This window comes from Aotus nancymaae, unplaced genomic scaffold (assembly GCF_030222135.1).
Source record: "Aotus nancymaae isolate 86718 unplaced genomic scaffold, 86718_ANA_hifiasm-v0.15.2.pri h1tg000029l, whole genome shotgun sequence".
Lineage (NCBI taxonomy): Eukaryota > Metazoa > Chordata > Mammalia > Primates > Aotidae > Aotus > Aotus nancymaae.
In genome coordinates, this window is record NW_026988442.1 from 79601632 (window position 1) to 79618925 (window position 17294).

The window sequence follows — 17294 nt, forward strand, 5'->3', positions numbered from 1 at the left end:
AAAGTGCTGGGATTACAGGTGTGAGCTACCCGTTCCCGACCTCTCTTTCCAAAATATGCTATTATTTTTCCCAAGATCCTATGATGGATCCTTATTTCCTACACACAGTGGTTCTCAAACTTGAATGTGCTCCAGAATTAAATAGGAAAGTTTTCATTCTTTTACTTGAAATCTTGCTATGTTTCTCAGGTTGGTCTCAAACTCCTGACCTCGTGTGATCCTCTGGCCTCAGTCTCCCAAGTAGCTGAGATTACAGGTGCGTGCCACTGAGCCCAGCTGGAAAATTTTTTTAAAACACCGATTTCTCCTGAATCAAAATTTCTAGAAGTGAGGTCTGGGCAATCTGTATTTTTAACAAGTCATCCAGATGGCTCTTTACTGTCAGTCTGGTTCTGGCTGAGATAGTTTTAGAATTACAAGGAAAAAAAAAAAAAAGAATTACAAGGCAAAGTCCAAACTTAGCACACAGTCATTCACATCAACTCTTCTCCTGTACACACCCTATGTCATAGCCAGAGTTGTAACCCATTTCTTAAACACTCAGGGTTCTTTTAAGTCTCTGTCATTGCACAATTATTTTCTCTAGAATTGCCTTTAACCCCCTTTCCATGCTAGAAAGCATTCCCTAAGCCATCTTTGAAGCTTTCTCTGATCTCTAAGTTAGAGTCCTCCTCTGCTTCTAAAGCCCTGTGTTAATCACTTGTCATAGTGTACTTTAATTTTTATTTGTCTGTTTCCCTTTACTGTACTTTGACTTCAAAGGGTGGGGCTGAAATTAGTCATCTCCTTAATCTTAGGATCCAGACTTGTTCCTACTTCCTAACTGGCACATAATATAAACAAATGAATGAATGGACAAATGAGTGAAGAGAATGCTAGTTATGATAAAGAATTGGCCATGTATGAGAACACTTCTCTTTATGAACTGAATAATTATATACCTTTCAATAAAATACTATTACATGTAGCTAAGCACAAGCTCATCAGCATTTGAGATGATATGGAAACAAAAATAAACAAATGCTACCACAAAAACATAATGACTGCTTTCCCCAGTGCAGGATTGATGGAATCATCAAACATTGAGATTAATGTAATATCTGGCAGATGTCCAGTGTTTTTATCTCTCATTTGCCTTTGTGTTCATTTATGGACTAACAATATAAACACACACTCACAGTACATCTTTTTTTTTTTTTTTTTGCAAAGCTGTTTTCTTCATTGCATATCTTTGTTTTCTTCTTTTACAGTATCCCCTTACTTAGTGTTGGTAGTATTTTTTTACATGAAATATAAATCCCTGACCACTAAGCAAGAAATGAGACTATTAATTGTATTAGTTTACAGTGCAACGTAAGTGTAAATAGTGTAAATGGAATTTTTATTCCTGTTTTTTTCTTGCCTTACATTCATTATCCCTCTTTGGGTAATAAACATTTATTTTTCCCTTTGTAACCATTCCTCCCCTTCTGTCCATGTGGTTCTTTTTAGTGGAGCTGGTGGTAGGGATGCGGCACGAGACTCAAGCCCGAGACTACAGATAAACCATAGTTCTGGCTTCGGGGAGTTGTACAGACTAGAGGTAAAACCTAACTGGCCACCTGGAGTCACGGTGTTGCCTCAGGAAGGACACCTGATCCAAGTCAGCCAATGAGAGTCAGTCTCAGGACTTTCGCTTGGATCAGTGAGGAAATGTGTACTCTTTGCCCTGTGGTTGATCAACCATTAGCCATTGTTGCTACTGTGTGAGTAAAGCTGCCTGAGAATGAAGACAACACAGTGGCAAGCAACACGAAGAGAGAAGGAGAGGCAGATTCTGACGACATTTTTGAGCCTTTGCATCCAGCTATGCCTAAATCCAGTTTATCCCCTGGAATTTATACTTTCTTGAGCTCCACCCACTTGAAAAAAAATTTTTTGTTCTTAACCTCATTTGAATTTGGTTTCTGTCATTTACTACCCAAAGTGTCTTGACCACTAGAATATTATGTCAGACTTTATAGCACCATTGAATTTGCCATTTTCCAGAAGTTGTATGAATTTTCAATGTAGGTTTTACATTCTATGAGTATCTAAAGACATATTTAAGTAGAAGTACTCTGCTAGTTTGTTGTGAGATCTTAAGTCACTCAGTTTCTTTGTACCCTAGTTTCCTCATTTGCTAGACTATGGAGCTATAATGTTCCTTCTGCAAAATTGTCATTTTGTGAAATATTCTCGAATATCTAACTGATACACTGCTAGAAGAACTGACTGCTATTTAAGAACAAGTGACTGCTATTTAAGGATCATAATTCCCTAGGCATAAGTGCTGTGATGGCACAACGTGTGCATCAGGGGCTGGGGTGGGGTGGAGCAGAAAGTAGGAGGAGAAAGTTTAACAAACTTCCCTTTGGACAAATTTGAAACAGTCAAATAACTTATAATTTATTGTATTATCATTATTAGCTTCTTCTGTAATTAGGAGATATGTTCCAAAACGTGAGAACTGTCACAAGTTGTCAAATTCATCAAAGGATGAAAATGGATGTGTCATAAAAAAATGTATCCTCAGTCCAATTTCTTCTCATCACACTGGAACAAACTGCACAGTTTTAGATTGAAATGAGAAGCCTGAACATTTCTCAAATGTGTTTTGAACAGAATGGCAATGCCTAAGAAAGAAGTAGAAAAAAGCAATGAATACTTAAAAATTGGAGCTGCTGTAAAACTAGAAACAGTTTTAATAAGAACAATGGGATGTGCTACACTAAGTGAAATGTATACATTGGGCCACATTGTAATCTAAAATAAGAATGTGCCTCTATTCAGCTTTTATTTAAAAAATAATCAAGGTGTCCCAGTACAGTGGCTCATGCCTGTAATCCCAGCACTTTGGGAGGCTGAGGTGTGTGATCACGAGGTCAGGAGTTCGAGACGAGACTAGACAACATGGTGGAACCCCATCCCTACTGAAAATACAAAAGGTAGCCACCGGATTTGGTGGCACATGTCTGTAATCCCAGCTACTCAGGAGGCTGAGGCAGGAGAATCACTGGAACTCGGGAAGCGGAGGTTTCAGTGAGCCAATATTGTGCCACTGCACTCCAGTCTGGGTGACAGAGCGAGACTGTGTCTCAAAAAAATAAATACATAAAATAAAAACAATAATCAAGGTGCCATTTGTACCAGTTCCTGGATTTTCTCCAAACTGTCAAGGTCGTATGTTTATTTATTAGACTCCCAGTTCATCTACAACTAACCAAAGTCACTGCAACTTAACTGCTTTTGTTTTTCCTTTCAAATCTGTATTCTTTAGTTTTAGATATTAACACTTAAATTCATGGCCTATGCCTAAGACAGATCAAACTTGCCCAGACTGAATTATCCTAAACATCCTGGGCTCAAGTGACCCTCCCACCTCAGCCTCCCAAGCAGCTGGGACTACAGGTACGTGCACTGTGCTTGGCTAATTTTTTATTTTTTATGGAGACAGGGTCTTGCAGTGTTGCTAAGGCTGGTCTTGAACTCCTGAATTTAAAAAATTCTCCCACCTCAGCCTCCCAGTTTTAGGATTACAGGTATAAGCCACCAAGGCTGGTCTTAAGATTTATTGTTACAAAATTAATGTATATTCATTTTAACAGGACAGACAATACAGAATTATAACAGAAAAGTTCACATGCTCCCCTCCAATCTCATCCCTGTGGGTTTCCACTGTTCAGTGTGCGGTATGGTTTGGCTTTGTGTCCCCACCCAAATCTCATGTCGAATTGTAATCTCCGTATGTTGAAGGTGGAGCCTGGTGGGAGGTGATTGGATCATGGGGATGGTTTCTAATGGTCTAGCACCATCCCCCCAGTGCTGTCTCATGACAGAGTTCTCAGAAGATCTGGTTGTTTAAAAGTGTATGGCACTTCCCCTCTAGGCTCTCTCTCTCTCTCTCCTGCTCCACCATTGTAAGACATGCTTGCTTCCCCTTTGCCTTCCACCATGATTGTAAGTTTCCTGAGCCTTCCCAGTCATGCTTCCTGTTAGGCCTGTGGAAATGAGTCAATTAAAACTGTTTTCTTCATAAATTACCCAGTCTGAGGTAGTTCTTTAAAGTAGTGTGAAAATGGACTAATACAGCATGTAACCTTCCATATAATCTCTACGCCTATACCACATACAAATATATATATGTCAAGGGCCACCCTTCCTTCTTTTCTCCCTTCCATCATTCTCCCTTTTATTCAATTTTTTAAAATATTAGATCATACTACAAATCAAAAGTCACAAACTGGTAAGCTGCAATGTAGATACATTTGGAAAAATGTTTTGTTTGCAGAACATTGTGGAAATTTAACATGAAAAACTGAAAGAGTTCAATCCACATAGCCACAATAATATTATTAATGCTGCAGGGGCTTTCCAGTTCAACATGTCCTCTGCATCCCTACTGTTTATACTGTCACCATCCACCTTTCTATATTACTGGCCTATCACCTATACACGTTTGAGTTTATATTCTTCTGGCATTACTTAGCAACTTACTTTTTGTATTTGACATTGTAACATGGTATTATCAATTAGTATTTGATTCAGTGGCATATTACCAAAAATGCCAAATTGTAGTGGCTTAAACACTAAGGGTTTATTTTTCTGTCATATAAAACAAGTGTGGAGGTGGGTAGTCCAGGGCTAATATGACATTCCAGGGTCATGAGGTACCTGGGCTCCTTCTATTTACATGGCTTCCAGTCTCAAGGTCAGTTTGTCATCCATAATGGCCAAAGAGCAGTAGTCACCTTACCTGTTTCAGGCAGGAAGAAGGGTGGAGGGCAAGAAACAAAATGGCACTCTGCCTAATTGAGTGAGCCTTTTTTAAAATTTTTATTTATGTCCTTTAAACCAATGCAGTTAAGAGTCAGCCTTCTTTAAAGATGTTTTCCAGATGTTCCACCCAGCTACCTTTTTTTTTTGAGAGATAGGGTCTTGCTCCTGTCACCCAGGCTGGAATGCAGTGGCATGATCATGGCTCGCCGAGGCCTCAATCTCCTGGGCTCAAGCAATCCTTCCATCTCAGCTTCCCAAGTAGCTGGAAGTAGCTGGCACCACAGGTACATGCCACCATGCCCAGCTAATTTTTTCATTTTATGTAGAGACAAGGTCTCACTATGTTGCCCAGGCTGGTCTGCATGCAGTTTCCAACCTTTGAGTGCAAGTGATCCTCCTTCCTTGGTCTCCCAAAGTGCTGGGATTACAGGTGTGAGCCACTGTGCCTTCTACTTACTTCTACTTATATATGCCTTCCAGTTACTTCTACTTATAGCTTGTTGGTCATAACTTGATCACACGGCCACATCCAGCTACAGTGGAGATTGAGAAATGCAGTCTTTTCGCTGGGTACACAGCATCTGAATAAAATCCAGGGGTTGTTACTAAGGAGGAAAGAGTAAGTATCAATCTCTGTTCCATATCTTTCCAGGTTACTAGAGACAGATGGAAGAGATTGCTAGTTGCCGCTCAAGATTCAGCCTTGCCTTCTTCTGGGCTAAGAAAGCCCCTGAGATTTACCTTGCCATGGTGGTGCTGGGAACAAATAATATATTCCTAAATCTTTTTTTTTTTTTTTTAAATAAAGATGGGGTTTCACCATGATGGCCAGGCTGGCCTTGAACTCCTGGCCTCAGGTGATCCACCCACTCGGCCTCCCAAAGTGCTAGGATTACAGGCGTGAGCCACCGCGCCCGGCCAACAATCCTATAGGTTAAGTATTCCTGTCAATTTTATCAATGAAGAAACAAAGTGAAAGAGTCATACTCAATTCAAGTCTCTTGATTCTAAAATTCAGTACTCTTTCTATACAGTTAGTTGCTAAGATCACACAACTTGAGAAGGGAGAAGACAGTTTTCACAGTCTCTCACCTCTGACCACTTACCTGCTCCCAATCAATGCTCTCTGTGAATTTGATTCATTGCCAATTTGCAAATAGTCATCCCTGTAGTACACACCTAACTTGGTTTTCTCAGCCGGGCGCGGTGGCTCATGCCTATAATCCCAGCACTTTGGGAGGCCAAGGCAGGCAGATCACGAGGTCAAGAGATTGAGACCATTCTGGCCAACAGGGTGAAACTCCATCTCTACTAAAAAAATACAAAAGTTAGCTGGGCATTTTGGCACATGCCTGTAGTCCCAGCTACTCGGGAGGCTGAGGCAGGAGAACTGCTTGAACCCGGGAGGCAGAGGTTGCAGTGAGCTGAGATTGTGCCACTGCATTCCAGCTTGGCGCCTGGCAACAGAGCAAGACTCTGTCTCCAAAAAAAAAAAAAAAAAAAAAAAAAAAAATACTATTTCTCATCTTAAATTAATGGAAATTGAGTGACATGCATTTCCTGGACACTTATTAAGATCCAAAGACATTTGCTAATTTGTCGTTAAGATTAAAGAGCCCCCAAAAGACGTAAGAACATTTTGGACTCTGTTTCTTAGTTTAAGATATCAGGGAAAAATCACTTAAACGCTATGGGCTTAGGCTTCTTAAATTTGATGCAAGTAATGGGAACTTGCTGTGGCTAACTTGAGCCAAAGGAGAAGGATACTGCAAGATACAAACGCTTGAAATGTTGGGAACAGGTTTGGAAATGAGTGAGAACCAAGCACCTCGCTGACCTGAACTAAAAGGAAATTGACGTGCTATTAGGGAGAAATATGAAATGGAATATGAAATGTCTCTGATATCCTTTGCTTCTGTGTTTTGAGACAAGTAAGCAGGGAGGGGGTGCATATGCAAACAAGGTGGTCAGAAATGCTTTGGCCGGATGTGTATCTGAAGGCTATGTGCAGCTGAGGAAGGCTGGGTCACCACAGTGGCAGAGAGGCTGGCCAATCTTGCATGCAGCAAACAGGAAGTAGAAGAGATCTTAAGCAAGCAAAGTGTTTGGGTAGATAGATTATGAGGAATACGCACAAATGACATTTCCAATAAGCATTGAAAGCTTCCAAATGCTTCTAACAGTTACTGCCTTTACAAATACAGGACAGTCTTGTCTATGTGAGACTGTGACAGTTTCCTCATATCTATGAAATGAGAGATGGTACTTAGCACTGACATAAGCTTCATATTTGAAGGCAACAAACTACTGAACCACATGTAGCTTCTGAAATCGAAAGATGTAAACTGGCAGGCCACAGGTCAGATATGACATGCAGAAAAAAATTAGTTACTGTCTTAGTTTGGTTTGTGCTGCTTACAGAATACCAGAGACTGGGTAATTTATAAAGAACAGAAATTGGCCAGGCGTGGTGGCTCACATCTGTAATCCCAGCACTTTGGGAGGCTGAGGCAGGTGGATCACGTGTCAGAAATTCAAGACCAGCCTGGCCAATATGGGGAAACCCTGTCTCTACTAAAAATACAAAACTTGGCTGGGCGCAGTGGCTCACGCCTGTAATCCCAGCACTTTGGGAGGCCGAGGCGGGTGGATCATGAGGTCAAGAGATCGAGACCATCCTGGTCAACATGGTGAAACTCTGTCTCTACTAAAAATACAAAAAATTAGCTGGGCATGGTGGCGTGTGCCTGTAATCCCAGCTACTCAGGAGGCTGAGGCAGGAGAATTGCCTGAACCCAGGAGGCAGAGGTTGCGGTGAGCCAAGATCGCGCCACTGCACTCCAGCCTGGGTAATAACAGCAAAACTCCATATCAAAAAAAAAAAAAAAAAAAAAAATACAAAACTTAGCTGGGTGTGATGGCACCTGACTGTAATTCCAGCTACTCGGGAGGCTGGGGCAGAAGAATCGCTTGAACCCAGGAGGCGGAGGTTGCACTAAGTTGAGATCGTGCCACTGTACTCTGGCCTGGGCAACAGAGCAAGACTCCATGTCAAAAAAAAACACACAAACAAACAAAAAAAGAAAAACCAGAAATTTATTTTTCATAGTTTTAGAGACTGAGAAGTCCAAGATCAAAGGGCCAATATCTGGTGAAGGTGTCCTTGCTGTGTCAAAATTGATGGAAGGCATCACATGGGCACATGAGAGAGGGAAGAGGGGCAAACTTCTTTTTATCAGGAACCCAGTCCTGTGATCCATTCATGAAGACACTGTCCTCCTGACTTAATCACCTCATAAAGCTCCCACCTTGCAACACTGTTGCATTGGAGATTATATTTCTAACACTTGAACTTTGGGGAACACATTCAAACCGCAACAGTTACCAAAGATAAAAATGCAGGTTTCGGCTGCACGCGGTGGCTCACGCCTGTAATCCCAGCACTTTGGGAGGCCGAGGCGGGTGGATCACGAGGTCAAGAGATCAAGACCATCCTGGTAAACACGGTGAAACCCCGTCTCTACTAAAAATACAAAAAATTAGCTGGGCGCGGTGGCGCGTGCCTGTAATCCCAGCTACTCAGGAGGCTGAGGCAGGAGAATTGCCTGAACCCAGGAGGCGGAGGTTGCGGTGAGCAGAGATCGCGCCATTGCACTCCAGCCTGGGTAACAAGAGCGAAACTCCGTCTCAAAAAAAAAAAAAAAAAAAAAAAAAAATGCAGATTTCAGATTTCCCTTGGAGGTGGGGGTGGGAGAAGTACCTTCCCTGTATTTCCACATAGCAACAGTTGTCTGCTGCCTTCTGTTGGGTTGTGGGCTCCTTGCATTGCCATATCCTCCTCATGGTCCCCTCCATTAATAACAGTACCTGCCTAGACCTCGAAGCACTAGTGTCCGACCCTGCTTAACTACTTCCATGACAACTGCGCAAGGCCAGAGTGTGGGCAGCCATCTTGAGCGACACCGGCATGGGCTGTCCAAGTGATCTAGGGCACTAACCTCTGCTCTTGGGACTTCTTTGGTAGGATCGCTTCCGCCTGACTTACTACTTGTAACTGCTGGAAACAACCATTGATTCTACCCCTACTCAGCCACATCTGTCTTTTCTGTCAGAGCCAATCCTCAAGCATATGCTTCCTCAAAGGACGCAAGTATTAGAAGTGGCAGCAAAGAATCCCCATCTAGTGTCTTCTAAAATGTAGCAGAGAAACGAACGACAATTCATCTCAGAGAACCACTTGTTTGACTTCTTTGAAAACAACCTCTAAGAAAAGACTTCTCTTGTGAATAGCTATAGACATGCTGGACACTAATTGATCATGATGCCCTTTAGTGAGTCTCCTCTGCACGTACCTGATCCCATCTGGATGCTGGCCCTCACATACTTCTATCCCGGAACTCTGGAACACATCATATCATACAATGCATGATTCAATCTGGACTCTGCTGGAGCCATTTTCTAAAAAGCAGCCACAACATTTTCTTGCCTAAATCCTTTCAAGTTGTTTTATTGTTTTAAAACCAACTACCATAAATCTACTTTATCAAGCTGCTTTAAAGATTAAACTTTAAAATGCTTAGAGCAGTCTACTAATTCTTGTACTGTTTGACTCTTCCTTATCTCTCAGGCTTCATCTCTTATTGCATCTTTCCTGACTCTTTCATTTTGACCATATGGATCTTCTTTCAGTTTTTGGAAGAAGCCAAGCTTGCTCCTGCCTCAGGTCCTTGACACTTGCTGTTCCCTTGCCTGGGAGACTCTTCCCCCCATCTCAGGTTTTAAATACCAGCTGGTCAGACTCCTTTCCTGCCTTCCATCTTCCTTCCATTCTCCCACTTCTCGCCCTCATTTCTCAGAGTTCTCAGTTCTCTTCTTTCTATTGCTCTTAACACAATTTGTCTGTTTCCCGCTAATCTGTAAACTCTACAAAAGACCTTAACTATTTTCCATCCCAGCGAATATTCAGAGTCAGCACAGTCACTGCCATAATAGAGTAGGTAAGCAATACTTACCTGTCAAATAAATAAACGAAACACCCAATTCCATCCCCCAGGCCAGCTTAATACCACACTACATGATTTTATGGACTGAATAAGACATCCTTGCTTTTAAAAAATATTTTTATTTTAGCTTCACATTAGCAAACTCAGAATGGTTCATCATAAGAAAATCTTGGTGGAGAGGAATGATATTAACATTCTAGGTTCCTAAAGTGGAACTAGGAACTTATTAGAAATGCAAATTCTCGGCAGAGAATTCTGGGGATGTGGCCCAGCAATCTGTTTTAACAAACCTTTGAGGTGATTCTGATACACACTGAAGTTTGAAAGCTTTCTTTAAGGGGGGGGGTCCTCCCTATGTTGCCCAGGCTGGTCTCGAACTCCTAGCCTCAAGCTCTCCTATTCTTCCACATTGGCCTTCTAGAGTATTGAAATTACAGGCATGACCCACTCTGGGTGGACTCCGTTTTTAACTTAAAACTTTTTTTGGGGGGGTGGGAGGGAGTGCCCTCAATCCTTTCTATTATACTGCTAGTAGACTCTTAACTACTCCTGAGGGAAATCTTTGTCATAATCTAAAAGCCTTGAATAAAGGCCTATTTGGATAGCGTATACTATGTAGAATATATTCCTGGGAGGTTTGCCTTCCTTAGGGACCCAGGTTAGCCCTGGGAGGTGGGGGTTGGGGAGCAGGGCTACATTCTAAAGTCCTGTAACAACGCAGAAGTACAACTGAATAAAACTCGCAACAAAGGCCTAAGGGCCACGGTGACAAGTCTTTGTTCATCCGTTCCCCGACTGCTCACCCTGATACCGCTCTTTTCCACCCGGAAAAGCAGCCACTCAACTTTTAAGAATGGATGCATGCCGCGGACGTTTTCGACTAGGCAGCTTTCTCCCAGGAACTGGAGGATATTCGTGGCTGCAGGAGGCGCTTCCACTCTTTCCCCAACCTAGCAAAGAAGCAACTGAAACTAACCCAAGGGCTGCAACCGAAAAGCCCCGGCCAGCTTCAGAAGCAGAACTAGAAGCTCGGCTAGACTTCTCCGCCTCTATCTTCCCGGAAAACTCGCAGTGGATTTCCCTAACTTTGGGATCGGAGCCCCGGCAGGCGAACGCACCTTATTGCGCATGCTCGCTGGCCCCTCCCGCTCGGAGCGGAAGGGGGAGCGCTCGGGGCCTGAGCCTGGCCTGGCCGGGGCGTCGGCACCGGCGGCCATCTTGGCTTCCCGGGGAAAGGCGGCGTGAGGGGAAGAAGTTGTAGGGTGGGGGCAGGAGCGAGGAGGAGGGAAGAGAGAGGGGGAGGAGGCCGCGGCGGGGCAGGGCGGGGACTGCCTGCCTGCCTGGGTTGCGGAAGTGATAGCCGCTGACCGAGCCTGCTGCTTTCTTGCTACTGCTTCGGCTTCCCGGCTACCCCCCGGACGGTGAGGGCGCCCCGGCTGTGGATGGTCAGATAGCCCCTGTCTCCCGCCGCCAATCTCTGGCCCCTAGCAGCACGGAGCAGACGGCGGCAGCAGCAGCAGCAGGCGAGGAAGAAGATGGCGGGACGGCTGCCGGCCTGTGTAGTGGACTGTGGCACGGGGTAAGGGGGCTGACGGGCGGGGGTGGGGAAACTGAGGCGGAGGAAGGAAAATGGCGCGGGAGGGAGGAGACCGGGAAATGAATGGTGCGGCAAGGTGCCGCCGCCGGCTGTCAGTCCTAGTCCCGGCGGCTAGCAAGGGGTGGGGCCCGGAGCCAGGGCCTCGCCGGTCTCCTAGTTTCTCCCTCCTAGGACTGGGGCGGGGGCGCGGGCCCTTGATTCAACCTCCAACCCTCCCAGCGGCTTCCTCCGCGCGACCCCTCCCGGCCCTTCCCCCACTGCGGTGGGCTGTGCCGCCCAAAGAGTGCTGGGGACTGTCGCTTTGGGGGTGGTCCCCGGGCCCGACCTGGCTGGCTTTCCTTTCCCTCCGCGCCCCTTTTCCCCGTGGGTTTGGGGACCCAGGGGCCGTGCTCGGGGACTGGCCTGGCAGAGGAGCTAGAAAAGAGAAGCGCTCCTGGTAGGTTTTGCAAGATCGCTGTGACAACACTCTGTCCAGGGTGTGGGTGGGGAAAGGGAAGAATCGGACTCTGAAAATGGGAACCTACAGCGGGGCTTTCATTTGACCACCCACCTTCTCTTTTCGACTGCCGGTCATTTCCATCTCCCTCTGCATTTTAACCGGTGAACCAAGTCACATTTCAATTCGAGAGAGAAAAATGTCATGTGTTACTTCTGTAGCCTCAAAAAAGTCCCCCAGTGAGCAAGCGCGCTGCAACTTCCTTAGTTTTGTCAAAGCCGCTTCCTGCTTTCAGTCTTTTATACCCTTATAAGGTAGTTTTTCGTTTCCAACCTGAACACATCTTATTAGAACTTTTAAAATTAAGCAGGTTTTAAAGAGACTGAATTAACGGTGCTTGGTATCCATTTATGTAACTTAAAAAAATGTACTTGTGTTTCATGGAGAGGGGAGAAAGGAAGCACCCTGGAAGATAAACTAATTTAAGTTGCATACGTTCCTTCTGTGATAGTATCTTGAAGGAAGGAGGAAGGAAGGTATAGAGGTATATAGGAATGTGTTTAAGATGCAGATAGTTACTCTTAGATCTGTAGGGTTGTTTGCTAAAATATAGAATGACTTTAAAATGGTCATTCATTTTGTATTAATAGACATTTTAGAGAGTTGTACCACACTTTGTATGACTACATAGAGAATAGGCTACTTTTATTTTAATGTAGAATCACTGCTTCACGATGACATATAGGAAAGTGTTTTCTTTTTTCTGTGATTACATCGCTGTAATTCCCAAACACTCCCAATTTTATTTTTGAGGGGCAAGGCAGTGAGAGGTGGACCACAAGGCTTTTTAAAAAAATTATTGTTAATCATAATTATTAATAATTTTCATTATTGTTCCTTGAAAGATTGTGTCTTTCACTCTTTATTCCATGTAAAATTTCTTTAATCTTCATTCTCATAACTAGCTAGTGTGACAGTTTCTAAAATCCCAGTCAGGTAGAGGAACAACCAACTTAATATTCTCCCTAGGAAAACACTAGCCTAGATTAGCCTTGGAACATCTATGTATTTTTTCGATGAACACTTCATTAGTTTCTTCTTAATCCAGTCTCATTTCTCTGAACCAATAATTTTTTTTTCTTTCTCACTTCTTTGTTTAATTGGTGAGTAGTTTTATGTCTAGGTTCAGTTTAAAATTAGATTTGGCCTGAGTCAGTAGGACTTTTCAAATATGTTTTGTTGAAGTGACAATACGGCTACATAATGTTTTAGAAATTACTGAGTTGTCAATAAAACTAGTGTAAATAATTGTGGCCCTAAGAAAGAATATGGTAACATCTCAAGTAGTATGTTACTTTTATACTTTCCATTTTTTCCCTTTTGAAATAGTTTTGAATTAGTATACTAGATATCTCATTGAGGTTAACTGTCCTTAAGTGACCTCCTTTCCTAAAGGGCAACTTTGAATTTAAAACATGCTGAATGACCAGTAGGATCAGGGAGAGGGGTTCAACTTAATCTAGGATATTTCTGTTTTAAAATTTTGATTTTTACAGTAGTATATTTTGACGTTATTACATTGGTTTCCCCAACAAGGAGATGTTGTTAACTGCATTCATGATTTTAATGGAACCGATTAGGAGTCCCTTTGCCAGCTCACTCTCTTTTATAATTTGTCATTACCTGAAATACCCACTTTAGAGTTTCAGTTATTTAGGTCCTCAGAAGGCTTTTTGGTCTCTCAAGTTGCCAATGGTTCTTCCAGGAAAGTTACACCTTCAACTTTATTGACACATGGATAAGTCCTTGAGGTTGGGCCCCTGAGATAAGCATCTCTAAGTATGACCTTAATAGGGAATTTTTACATTTCAAAATTCTGTGGTCCCCGAATGTAAATTATGCACCTATAATTTGTCTATTTCTTTATGCTTTAGAGAATGCATTCAGCTCTTAGGTGTCTAAATTACAATTACTCACTTAGTTTAAGTAAAAAATTATAACCTGAATCAGGTTGTTCATTTCATTCATTATATAAATTAGGGAAAAGGTGGCTGCTAAAAAAATGGCCATCTGTAAAACTTGATCGTCTTAGATAAGAAGGCTATTAAGAGTTAGGACACTTGAAACTTAGTACCAAAACTGTTAGGTAAAACTGTCCAGCAAAACTCAACATATGAATCACGTAGATTCAGGTCATAAAAGAGAGTACTTATTTTGAAAAGAATTTGAAAAGAAATCCTTCATTCACATTGATACCCTTACCTACACATTTTCTTGGTCTGTATTGGAAAGCATTGTAAAATACAGTTTGAGCACATAGCTTCCCATTGATTGCTTAAAAACTAACAGAACTCAAACCTGCTATTAGTGGTGAGGAAAGCATTTTTTTTAAAGGCATTCACAAACTTTGTTTTTTTTTTTTTTAATTGTAATACTTGTATGATTATCCTAAGGTTTTTTTTTGGGTGGGGGAGGGGAATCTCTTTTTAATTTTTTTTTTTTAAATGCCTGTTTTTACTCAAGCTTCTCCATCATTCAAGCCAAATGGGGGACTCCTTATATACTTTTGTCATATTGTAGCTTGGTTACAGAGCTGCACGGTGAATTTTTTCCCCCTTTATGCCTTTTTTTCCCCTGGTAAATACTATATTGGTAAATTATTTCCATTTATTATGATAGCAGAGGCTAATACAGCCTTATGTCAGAGTCTTGGGTGTATTCATGTCTGGAGTGAATTAAGGAGTTTTGCTAATTGACTTCAACTTCTTAGCAATCTTAAAATGTAAGCATAAATATTTTGTAGGAGTCAGTGAAAGAGGAGCATATTCGTGTTGTGGCCACATTGCAGCAATTAGTGCAGATAAGAATGATCTTGTTTGAGAGATGTGAGGAAAATCTGGGTAGATAAGGGAAGGTGTATGTGGGGAAGTTCATGTTTCTTCCATGAATTCTGTACATATTGTTTAATAATAATGCTTTTTCTTTCTTTTCTTTTTTTTTTTTTTTGAGACTGAGTTTCTTGTCTCCCAGGCTGGAATGCAGTGATGGTATCTTGGCTCACTGCAGCCTCCACCTCCTGGGTTCAAGCGATTTTCCTGCCTTAGCCTCCCAAGTAGTTGGATTACAGGTGCCTGCCACCACACCCAGCTAATTTTTTATTTTTAGTAGAGACGGGGTTTCATCATGTTGGCCAGGCTGGTGTTGAACTCCTGACTTCAGTTGAACTGCCTGTCTTGGCCTCCCAAAGTGCTGGAATTACAGGTGTGAGCCACTGTGCCCGGCCTAATAATTGCAGATGGCTATTTCTTTAGCCATCTCCAAAGGTGGAAACGTTCACAATATCTTATTAACCAAAAAGCACTCAAAGAAATTCTTATTCCTTAATGAGTCATGTTTGCATGCTGTTTGAAGTAAGTACAACAGACATGCCCCTGGTGAGATGTCAGATTCTTTCTTAGACTTAGCGAAAAACTCTCTCTCCTTTCCTACCTGCCAATTTTGTGTTGAAATATTGACTTTGGATTGCAAATACCGTATTGCAGTGAATGAACTTTCCAGTCTTATTGTAAAACACATGTCAGAATTTTAGGCACAGAGGGGAAAGGTCACTTGTGGAGGACCTGCTGGCCATGCTTTCCATGACAGCCATTTTTTAACCTAATTTTATAAATGAAAAAACAGGATTAGAGAATTTAAATTACTTTTTTTGATGCCATCTAGCTAGGAGGTGGTTCGATCTGCTATTTGGACATGAGTTCTTCTGTATTTAAGTCCTGTGTTCTTTCTGTTAACACTTTAGGGACTCCTGACTGCCTTTTCAGAACTATGTGTGTTGCTTTATTTTTGTTAGTAAAGTTAACTGTATTCCTATTTAAAGTCATCTTACAAAAAAAAAATCTCAGCCTTATGAATTTGATTCACTTAGAGAAACCCTTCTGTGTAATCTTTCTTACTTGGTTTACATTTTCCCCCTCCTGGATGTGTGAATGCCTGGACTATTTTCTTGTTACTTTGCTTAAATTTAATCTTTAGAAAAAAATTACTCTTTAGGTTGTGTTTCTCAGGAAATAATAATAGCTAGCATTTATCAAGAGTTGTATGTCAGGCCCTGTGCTTAATGCTTTATATTATCTCATTAACTTTTCACAACAACCTGAGAAGTATTATCTTTGTTTTATAGACTAGAAAATTTAGACTTAAGGGAGGCTAAGCTACTTACCCAAGATATTGTAGCAAGTAAGTGTGGCAGAGCCTCTACACTAGATCTTCCTTCTATTAAAGACGAACCTTTGACATGGCTTGGTGCATAGTAGGAATTCAAATCTTTGTTGTATGAATGAATGAACGAGAGTTAGGAGTATGGTTTTTAAAAAAACTATGCATCAGAAACACCCCATACTCAGTGACTCAGAATCTCAAGAGTTGAACTATGAATATTCATTTAGGTAGGCTTCCTAGATGATTCTTCAGCAGCCCACTCAAGGGCCAACTTTGCAGAAATTCTGAAACCTGGTATTGCCAGTGGAGATGGAGCAAAAGAGATAAGTTAGGACAAGATTGTGTTTTTTCTTTTCTTTTTACGTTTTTTTCTGCAAGTTATATTTTGTGTTATTTTATTTGTGGATAGCAAGGGCTTTGTAGTCATCTGTTTTTGAGTTCAAGCTCTATCACTTAATAGCTATGTGACTTTATACACGTCAGCTGCTGTAGGTCTTATTTCTTCCCATCTGTAATTTGGAGATGTTAGTATTTACCTTATAGGTTTTTTTGTTTGTTTTTGAGACGGGGTTCTGTCGCCCAAATTGGAGTTCAGCGGCAAGATCATGGCTCACTGCATCCTCAAACTTTTGGGTTTAAGCTGTCTTCCTGCCTCAGTCTCCTGAGTAGCTGGGACTACAGGCACATGCCACCATGTGTGGCAGCTTTTTAAAATTTTTTTCGTGGAGATGGGGTCTCACTACATTGCCCAGGCTGGTCTCAGACTTCTAGGCCCAAGTATCCTCTTGCCTTGGCCTCTCAAAGTGTTGAGATTACAGGTGTGAGCCACCATGTGCAGCCTTTTTTTTTTTTTTTTTTTTTTTTAAGTAATGCGTGAGAATGGTTCAGCACAGTACCTGGCACAATGTAATCATAATAATCAGTTGGCTTTCTCTTTTTCTGAGTTTTAAGTTCTGAAGGAAAGGAATACAGTGTGTTACGCTTATTTTCTTATCTTCTGCACACCTTAGCCTGCCTACCACACACAGTTCTCTGCACAGTCAAAATGTTTCTGCTGATTTGAGAGATTGAAGGAGGTATAGCTAGGACTTTAGTTGATTCCAGTGGATTGTAAATAGGCATCAATGAATATTTCAAGATTGTAAGCCTGAGTGATTGGGACAATTAGGGAGTTAGCTTTAAGAAACTGAGTAAAACTGGAATTTGTTGTTGAATTTGGAATGATGATTTATAATTGGAAACA

General features: G+C 41.9%; 1 protein-coding gene and 1 long non-coding RNA gene across 2 annotated transcripts in view; one reads left to right on the forward strand and one right to left on the reverse strand.

Annotated features, from left to right (window-relative positions):
- Positions 1–2410: 2410 nt before the first annotated feature.
- On the reverse strand, positions 2411–12095 carry LOC105728158 (uncharacterized). Its single transcript, XR_010344627.1, has 3 exons — positions 11948–12095; positions 5255–5402; positions 2411–2654 (listed from the first exon to the last, which is right to left on the reverse strand). It is a non-coding gene; the product is annotated as an uncharacterized LOC105728158 (long non-coding RNA).
- Positions 11139–17294, forward strand: part of ACTR3 (actin related protein 3) — a 71373-nt gene continuing 65217 nt past the window's right edge. The window contains exon 1 of the mRNA XM_012468418.3: positions 11139–11379. Within this exon, the coding sequence (XP_012323841.1) occupies positions 11336–11379 (44 nt within the window). The 5' untranslated portion in view covers positions 11139–11335. The remainder of the gene's footprint in view (positions 11380–17294) is intronic.